Source organism: Halichoeres trimaculatus, unplaced genomic scaffold (genome assembly GCF_033239565.1).
Source record: "Halichoeres trimaculatus isolate MK-OKI-2021-1 unplaced genomic scaffold, fHalTri1.1 fHalTri1_scaffold_19, whole genome shotgun sequence".
In the NCBI taxonomy this organism is placed as follows: Eukaryota; Metazoa; Chordata; class Actinopteri; order Labriformes; family Labridae; genus Halichoeres; species Halichoeres trimaculatus.
The window spans coordinates 11,686,078-11,696,291 of NW_027437197.1; the positions used below are offsets into that span (position 1 = coordinate 11,686,078).

Below are 10,214 nucleotides of genomic sequence, written 5' to 3' on the forward strand. Positions count from 1 at the left end.
ATATCAGTAATGCGGCCTTTAAAGCCTTTCAAAGAAAAGAAAAGTTAGATTTTCTCTGGTTAGCTTAAGATTCGTGTCACTTATTCCCCTCTCCACATAACTAAGGACGCCAAAGTGTCCTTCAATCATGGCTGAGCTTTAAAACCCTCCAATCATTTGAAAAGATTGCGAAATAGAATCTTTGAAGCAAAACTGGAATTTAATCTTTAATTTAAAAGAGTATGTGTTGTTATCCCTCACCCTGTTGATATTTGTATTTAATTCCCTTATAGGGAATCTAACAGCCTGGAGAAGTGGGAGAGAAATTGTGGTAACTGAATCTCCAGGGAGGGGAAGTGTGTGAGGGAAAGTTATATTACATTACACATGAAAAACAGCTTCATCAGAGGGGGGCATGGCTACTTTTGTTTGCTTCCTCTTCCTCCTTTCATCCTTCATTCACCATTTATCTAATTAGCTGGTGTGGTTCAGGGGGCGGGGTTGTCAGTCAAGGACTCACACACACACATACATGAAAAAATCACGTGTAGAGACACACCATACTAAACATATATCAACACATTAAAACTTTGACTTTCCAGCCCCACCTCCTCCATTTATCTCCCTCTGTCTGCTTAGACTGCTTCTTACTTTCATTGTCCTGCGCTCTCTCTCCCCCTCTGCTGATTTATGGCTGTTCTCCAAAACGTTCCCAAGAGTCCTTCACACCAGAAACACATGAAATACAGCAAGAGCTCGGTGCTTGAATCAAGTCTCTGCATCTGTGTCTCCTGGATGGAAAATAGAGCTTCACCAGGGTGGAAAAGCCGACAAAATTAAAACTTGTGTCTCTTGGGGGAAGATTAAAGAAGCCTGCAAATGGCTTTGTAGCAGCAGGGGGTCAGCTACTCTCTCGATTCACATTGCAGCCCAAAAAAAAAATCAGATTCATGCCTGCTGGGCTGCAGGATGTCAGCCAACACAGTACAACAACCTGGCAAAGTGGTGTTTTGATGAATGGCCACACTTTTCAGAGTGATACAAAAATTTGTATCTGTTGTAGAAATATGTAGCATTATGTCATTAAGAGAGCTGAAGCTTGTTTCTGTTCTTGACTTTTTCCCCATTATGGGAAACACACAGACCTCTGTTATAAGAGGAACTTTTTTTTTATCTGTATGCACCACTTTTTTTGGCAAAGGGTTTCAAAAAGATGTTGTCTTTCCTTTTTGCTTAGGGCTTAACAACTTCCTTTCTTGGGAACCAGCAGAAGAAACGGAGTACAAAAGTCAAAGTCAAAAAAGTCTTTGTCTGTGCAAAAGTGCATTTTAAAAGGTCTCCCTATAATTCCAAGTTAACAATTGAGTGGGTTCTTTGGTATAAAAGGAGGTTATCTAAATATGTACAAGAAGGAATCTGACAGCAATTGAAGTCAGTGAGATGACTGCTGATAGTTTCTCGGATTGTAATATGGCAGATATGGGCTCTGACACTTTGGTCCCCACACCAGAGAGCAGACTGAAGATGGCAGAGAGGAGACTGATTTCTTCTGTATTCTACTATGTTTACAGCTTACTAGGTGAAAGATTTGTGGAAGTTGAACGATAAATTGACATTACATCTGATTTGTCTTAGATCCTGCATTTTCTGACCACATTCTTTAAATTAAGATTACTACTTTACTATATCACGTTGCTATTTAGACTGAAATCCTTGGCTTTTGTTTTGCAGAGATGTCTCTTTTCTTACAAACTCCCTGGTGATTTTACAAGCAATAAACTTACTCATGACTAACCAGAATAATAAAAAAAAAACTTTTCTGGCTAGCTTGTACTGGTGAGGACTCGAAATACAACAGATTACTTAATGGTCAGTCTGGTGGGAGTATCTGCATTTTTTTTTAGTCACAAACTTGCAGCCATCAAAAACTCCAATCTTTATCAGTTGGACTGAATATTAATGAAGCTGTCCAACCAAATTAAATGAACCTGACTTTTCCTTTCCAAAAATTTGTGATAATTCTTGAACAAGATCTAATTTTTTCAACCTATCTTTAAGAAAAAAGTAACACACCACCAACTCTATCAGACACAGTCTTATGACCACATCTTTGGCTGCACACGGCGTCAACTCCTGTGGTTGTTTACTCACAGGCTCAACCCAGTCAATTCGGTCACACTGTCACAGCCACCAGATGTGTGTGGAGGAAATATGTTTGAAGAATTCAAATTGAATTCTGAGCTTCCAGATGAAAGACGATCATGTCTGGGTAAGAGGATTAAAGTGACTCTTGGTGCCAATCCCTCCATATCTACAAAGACAGAGTGAAGAGTCCTCATCCTTCACCCATTCTCAACCTTCTGGTCAGAATACTTCCAGAGAAAATTAAAACTTGTTTCTGTCAAGGCACAAATGATTCCAGTTATGTCGTGTGGCAGAGGTTATTAATCAGATCTGGGCTCTGTTGATTAAGGAATGCTGCCAGGCGTAAAAAATGAGTGTCAGAATTAACTTACATAGAGTGATAAATGACCTCTCAGGGAGGGAATAATTAGTTAGGAATCTTAAGTTAAACACTTAGAAAAATGATTTCACAAAGCAAATCTTTTAGAATTTCCATCTGTAAATGTAGTGGAAAAAGTCAAGAGACCCAGTGCTGTGATGAGTAATAACTTTCTCTTTGTGTAAATATAGAACACCTACATGAAGGCTTTGAAAATGGAAACAAAGGGCAAAGAGCAAAGGAAGCTTGCCTGAACACCTTTGTTGGAGAGCGTCACAGTATCCGTGTGTACGGAACATCTTTTTTCAGTCCTGTCAAATTCTTAGTTCTAGGTCAGCCAGATGAGATTCATGTTACAGTCCGGCTGAGGGTAAAGCATTTAGTGGTTAGCAGAAGATTTAGAGGTTAGGACATGAACCCAAGTCCACTGGATGTCTTTATAAGTCTAGCAGTGAAAGACAGAGAAAGAGAAGGAAGGAGGGGAAACAGGAGACAGATGTGAATGGAACTGCATCTTGGCACCATTTAGAATATGTCTTCTTAGCTGAGTGGAAATACGATGTATTTTTTATAAGTTACATTTTGAACACTCACATCTTCAGAAAACAAATGTGCAGCAATTACGCTCAAATTACTTTGATCCAGTAAGCTATTCCTTTATGAATTAAATTTGTTTAGTTGAACTTGATTAAAAATGTTTTGTTACAGTCCTCTCCTTTATTACAGAGCTGAATTTTAATGCGGTAGCGCAGATCAATTGCAATTCTCAGGGTGCTCAAATTGTTCTGGGGACTCAACTAAACCTTCCTTGGTAATTTGTAGCATAAAGTTTCTAGTTAATGTCACAAACTCACAGTGAACAAGAGAACAAGAGACCTGGCATGCTCCACTCCAGTGGCGTCGGAGTATAACAGGTGCATGGGTGCTGGGTACGCAGTCACGAAAATCAGCAAATATGCTCGACCGAGGAAGCCTAAACTTATTTTTGAATATTATTATTATTTCTTAATTGATAAAATATCAGCTTTAAAGATGAGGTATAAGGTTTTTCCATGTTTAAAGCATGGATTTAAAGTAACAGTGCTGGATGTTCATACTAAAGATGTGCAGATTTTCAAGCAGACACATATTTATGTTTTGCAGAGACACCTGAATCTGCTAGTAAACTTCTCAAAATTATCTGTTCTGAAAATAGAACAAGATCTCCACAAGATCTTTGCAAGTTACATGAGAATCTTCTGGTTCATGTAACATCAGAGGAGCAGGGCTCCAACACCAAGCTCTGCCAATCTCTCTGACCTTGACAGGCCTCTACAAGGCTGGCCAGTCAGACAGAAGGGGGGTTTGTGGCATGGGGAGCCTTAAAGAAACAGCAGCTGAAACTAAATGTTAAACTAAAAAATACAACACCCCCTCTTTAATTATCTAAGCAACATTAACCAAAACAGTAACATGAAACTTCATTCAGTACTGTACGGTTGATTGAAAAGAATTTTATTAAATAAATTTCTTACATAATACTCTCAAATAATAACTATAACCACAATAAAACATCCCAACAAAAACGAAAGCGCATACACGGTTGCATAACTGAGTGGCTTTGCCAGTTTCTAATTGAGTCGCATATCTACACGGCATGACTGGGATAGCATACTTTTGTTAAAGTATTTACTATTTCAACTGTCAAACCACAAAAAGCTCAAAAAGTCCACTGATCACACTGAAAAAACATGAATACATCAAAAATAATGAGACTTGATCTCTTGAGGGTGGCTCCTTTTCTATGAATGTTTTGAAGATTCTCACATAAGATTCCTGATATTAACACACAACAGTGAAACAAATATGCTCCCCACTTCAGTGCTTCTTCAGAGAAGCACATAATCCATGCATGCATTTTGCCAGGGAAGTAGCACTAACAACTCGGTAATATGGCAGAATTTGGAGCGTCTGTTGCCCAAGGGTAAATTATCCGCAGTAAGGAGAAGCATAGCATGGCACAGCATTCCACGGGAAGGCAACATAGCAAAACTAATATTACCGTCCTGTCAGGCAGAAACACACAACCTCCGCTTCAGTGCTTAGACTCTTAAATTTTGAGGGACTCCTCCCTATTTCCTGATCATAATGCTCCTTTTATTAGTTTTTGATCTCCTCTTCATCCCTGTAAGAGCAATCTCACTGTCCTAAAGGTTCAAACATGTTAGCATACAGTACGTCCAAAATATTCCTCTCATTCTTGAACCACCATTATCCAGTTTATGTGTGTGCCAACACTGAACATGGGGTTTTGTTCCAAAAACCACAAAACAACAGCCAGCTTGTAAACCACGTGGACATATTTGCTGTGTGAATCCTGATGCACAGTGTTTCGGACACCTGTTTTCAGGACCAGCATTATTATTGTTTTTTTACTAATCAAAGGTCTGATAGCTCCTGTTCAGTCTTTCCACATGGACCAGCCCAACCAAATCATAAAAGCCTGGGATATCCATGACCCTATTTCTGGTTCATTTGTTTCTTTCTTGGATCCATGTGGCTGGTGCTGACCACTGCAGATGAGGATCACCCTTTAAGCTGCAGTACTTTGTCAAAGTCACTCACAACCATCCATTATTTCTTCTTCCAGTGCATCAGCTTGGAGGACAAAATGTTCACTTTCTGCTTAACATATCCCACCCACTGTGGAGCCATTTTAGAGAAACGCAGTTATTGTCTTCACTGCTCATTAGCCAAAGTATTAGCTGATCACTTAAAAATCCCCTTAAGGACACCCAGCTGTTCCTCATTTGAATAATTTAGACTTATACGGTATGAGAAAATATTAGATTAAACAGCACTAACACTATTTGTCCAGACACAACATTGTAACATTGTGCACAAACTCATACACTAATGATAAACGCTTTATAGAGCTCATAAATATCACATCAAGTTCTGCACAATATGCCATCAGCCCCAGATACCACAGGTGTGCAGACACTGGAGGATGATTACACTTGATTAGTATGTACAAAGTTATACTTAGAGAGTTTCTACCATTAGTTTGCATGTTAAATGCAGAAGAATGTTATATGCGGGAAGGGAACTTTTACATAACTAGAACCACATGTCTGAACATATCCTGTTCAATTCCAATCATAAAGTAAATAAATATGAACTATGAGAAGTTTTCTCAAACATGTTTTGCTCTTGTGGGAGTGAAAAAAGCTGCTTTTGGTTAACGAATAACAAAACAACTGGAACACCAACAGATGGCTGTATAAACAACCAAGTCATTCCATAGCAGATGCTGCTGCTCTCTCACAACTAAACCTGTCCTATATCAAGGAACAGCTCTTTGGCAAACAGTAACTAGATAACATCTTACTTAAAACATCTCCCAACAAAATTTTTGCTCATTATTTTTTACCCTCACTTTTCTTTTTCAACAAATAGCTTTTTCAGTATGCCAACAGGAATGAATTACGCAAGAGAGAAGAAGGTTGCCTCCTGTGAGCTAAATCATTTTGATCAACATGTGGCAGCAAGTTAAAATAAAACAGAACAAATTGAGCAGCTGCTGTAATGCACACATCTGGACCCTAAAGAACTGAAATCATTATAATATGAAGGTAGATTTGAAAGGTTAGTGATCCAAATGAGGCTTTTGCTCCTTTTAATTCTTAGTAAGGAAATCACTCTGGACAGGAAAAGAACAAAACTCTAGAAAACAGGGTGCCTCACTATTGCTAGAATAAACTTATTCAACTTTTTTTTTTCCACTTCCACAGTTAACACTTGAGATCAAACGATGAAAACCTGGACTTCACCTCTCTCCTGAGAACTCAGACATTGAGAAAAGAGCGCCAACAGGTCTTCTAACACTTGCTTTATTCCTCTCTGAAGCTTTCTTCTCTCCTTCTAGATGCACTTTATGCTCCAGTTTATGCAAAACGTAAGTAGTTTATGTAAAAGAAGCTGGCAGGTATCACAATTAAATTATGAAAGGTTGTAGCGTAGAAATCAATATAGTGAAGAGCTGATACAATGATAGAATGACATAAGGTGTTTGATGCACAAAATACAAGTAATGTTGGTATATTACAACAAAAAGAGCCATGGCAGATTTGGTTATAATCAATGAATAAATTCAGTTTAGAAAAGTTTAGTTTAGACTTTGAATGACAGTATTTTCCACTATTGTTAGTTAAAACTTGATAAAAAACAATCCTAACCCACAGATTTGTATCTAGATGTACATTATGTCTTCTGTTAAAATAAAGTAAATAGCCATTGTCCGTACGGAGTATAAATTCAAGATCATGCGCCTGTATTTAGAAAAGAAGAACCCCCCCCCAGAAGAATAACAACAATGTAAAACACTCACCTACAAAGAACCACAGGAGCGACTGTTTCTGCAGAGCTGCTCTGGTCTGCGATCCCATCCTGCCGCTCTCACAAAGATCCACAGACTGAAGTTTGAGAGGGAAACGAAGAGGAGAAAGACTATCACCAGCTCACTCAGTACAGATAAAGTGGCATTATAGGTCACAGCTGGTGGAGAAATCCGTGTTTAAGTGACTTCCCGCGGTCAGTCAGCCACAACAGAAGCCTCTGCTGGATCACCTTGCGCAAACTGCTCGGGGGAGGAGAGGGACCAAGACCCTTCCTTGTTCCTGCTGTACCTGAGCTCCCCCGAGTCCTCCTGTCACCGATCCTCTGTTATCCGCGCATGAATCATATCCATTCGTTAAGTTGTAGCTCTCACTCTCACACACACTGACTCTCTCATTAGCTGTCCTGAGGTACCCTGTGAATAGAGCGCCGGTGCGATAAGTGTGCAGCGTTGGAATCTGTGTTGTGCGGTGCACCACGGGACGCACTAGTCCGCTTGGAATTGAAGTGGGGTGGAGGGGACAGGGTAGACCCAAACATAGCAGGGAGGGGAAGTGATGGGGAATTAGATAGAGGGGGACTGGACTACTAATGGTACTTTTCCATTGGTTGATCAGAAACATACCAGCAGCCAAACGGCGCATGGCAAACGAGAGTTGGTAATGTGGCCAAAGAAAATGAGATCAAAGTTATCATCCACAGCATAAACTAATTACATTATATTCATGTCATGTTATCCAAAATAGATGGTGGAGAACTGTTAAACGAACATCCTGTGTGACATTAAATGCAGATCTAACTTTCTGTGTTATTTTGAGCTTTGTACAGAGAGAAATGACAACTTTAATATCGCAAATTTTAGATTCATGGTTCACATCTCACTACACGGTGTGAAAATTTGTGTCACTGGATTAAAGTTTTCACCTGTTGTGCAGATAAGTAGACTGATAGATCCTTGGATGGGTGAAAAGTTGCTCGACATCCCCACCTCGTGGTCTTTTTGAATATTACATTATATTTATTGTAAAGGCTGGATCATTGCTCTTTTTTAGTAGCCGTATGTTTGATGCATTTATGCAGATAAGCATTATTATTATTATTATTATTATTATTATTATTATTATTATTATTATTATTATTATTTTAGTGTTATTTTTTTCTAAAGACTTTTTTGTAAGAATATGGTTTCTGGGATGCAAAACATTCTGTTATCTTGACAATGTTTAAAACTATTAAAACTGGCAAACAGTCTCATTAATAAGAACAGGTTTAACATAGATCTCAGATTCCTTCGAGACCATTAAACAACATCAGAGAACTCTCAAAAGAAAACCCAAACCTGTAACTGTTTCCCCTTAGAGCAGAAGACTGAAGAAAAGCTGACCTCAATAAGAGGTCCAGTGGTGACAAAACAGAAAAAGACAAAGGGAGAACATTTAAACTGTCCAAAGAAGAAAATTAAAGATGGCATGAAGAAAGAAATGAAAGCTATACCTATGGGGAAAAAGAAAAAGGAGCTACTCAAAAGAAAGCTATAAAAACGAAAGTTGTATTCTCTGTGGAATGGAGGGGTTGACTGGTTAAAAAACAATAGCTACAAAGCAGAACATTTCTTACATACCTGAACCCAAAGGTGTTTGAAGCAGCATCCTGAGGGACAAAAATAAGAGATAAAACAGAAAGATGAATGAATAGCCTTCCATACAAAATAGAAGGAAACAGTAGGGAGTGTGATGGGTGAAAGGAAAGCAATAACAAGGTGATTCCTCATGTTGGATCAATATTAGAAAAATTCTAAACAGTTTATAGAGGGATTATCAGGCTACGTCATCATAAAGATGCACACGCGTCTTGACCGCAGAAGCAGCGCGCTCCATTCATTCAGACAAGTAAGCGTTTTTTAAACATTAAATTCAACCTGTTATCGGCATAAAAATGTACGGTTGTTCTGGGTTCAGTTTTAGAAACAATACTGTACAACAGACAACGTCTATCAAGTTTTGACCGTCACAGAGCAACAGGTGTTTTGAAGTTAATAGCGACCATGCTAACTAGTGACTCTCAGCCCAGTGATTAACAACTAAGAGTCACCAGTTAACAGGATCACATTTTACAACGAAACACCAGCGACCTCTGCAGGGGAATAATTAAATAAGCGGCCTGGACGTAGTTTTCTAGTTCTTTTATTGTGAACTGGGTCTCAGAGTCAGCAGTCTACGCTTTTTTTTGGTCTGGGAGAGTTTCTGACACACGTTTACTTCCTGGTCAGTCACAGTCTGGTAGGCCTAAGTATCCACGGATAATGCAGTCATGAGCATCAAGTGACAGTTCTATGTTTAAATTGCTCTCTGACTCTGCTTAAAACGTCTGTCCACCTAATATCTGCTCACTTCCTGATCTCTTCTATCCATTCACTGCTATTTCACAAACCTGGGAGCCGTTTGCCGTCCGTAAAAGTGATGATATTTAGTTTAAAAATGCGTTTTTCTGTGGTTAACTCTTCCACGGCAGTTAACAAACTATTATACCCCGAAGTGCTTCTGCACCCAAGTTGCGCGCGCATCCGGAGTTGTTGCTAAACAAATGATCCCTCTATAAGATCCCCTCCCTGTGACCAGATTTCACTTCGACACACTTACAGCCCTTGACCCACAGAGGTCAGTGCAGCAGTGGTTCTGGTTCTCACTGTATCTGTTGAAGGTGATTTGTAAAGTACTTTACTTGGATAGCTTTCTCAGTGCCTTGCACTGCATTCTACACATTCATACTCTGATGAGAGAAGCAGCTTTGACTATTAGGGCGTATTGATTCCACTCATTCACACGTCTGCCTGTTCCACTGGGAGACAGTTGGAGGTTTAGTGTCTTGCCCAAGGACACTTTGACAAATAAACCACAGTAGCTGGAATCCAACGGCCAATCAATCTGGTTCGATAACCACCTAGTCTACCTCTAAGCCACAGCTGCTCCATAATTACTGTAAATTCTTCACTGCCCATGGCCCATGTCTAACAAGACTTCCACATGTTTTATTTTGAGGCATTTCAGCTGTCTTTTGTTTAGCTGGAATTCCCATGTAAGGAGGTTTAATCCTTGAAAGAACAAAAGCTTAGGGTCATCTCATCAATAAATCCATCTGCTTTTATTGATAAAGTCTGTAAGAGGAGTGATCTTTAAAAGGAAGGTTTAAAACTGAAAAGCACTACCTCTAAGAAGGTAAATGTTTTGGGCCTTGTTTTAGCAAACTTCATTTTGACAATTTGACACAAGCAAAATAATCAACCACAACATTCATATCCCGGCTCTCCTTGTGTTAATGTGTCAGACCACAGCCCTCTGGCATTTAAACCTATTGC

At 39.2% G+C, this 10,214-nt stretch overlaps 1 protein-coding gene across 2 annotated transcripts in view; it reads right to left on the minus strand.

Annotated features, from left to right (window-relative positions):
- Window positions 1-7,396, minus strand: part of ramp1 (receptor activity modifying protein 1) — a 48,024-nt gene extending 40,628 nt beyond the window's left edge. For both annotated transcript variants that reach the window (XM_074694981.1, XM_074694980.1), the window contains exon 1: window positions 6,852-7,396. In XM_074694981.1, coding sequence (XP_074551082.1) covers window positions 6,852-6,909 — 58 coding nt within the window. In that variant the 5' untranslated portion in view covers window positions 6,910-7,396. The remainder of the gene's footprint in view (window positions 1-6,851) is intronic.
- Between the last annotated feature and the right edge of the window lie 2,818 nt (window positions 7,397-10,214).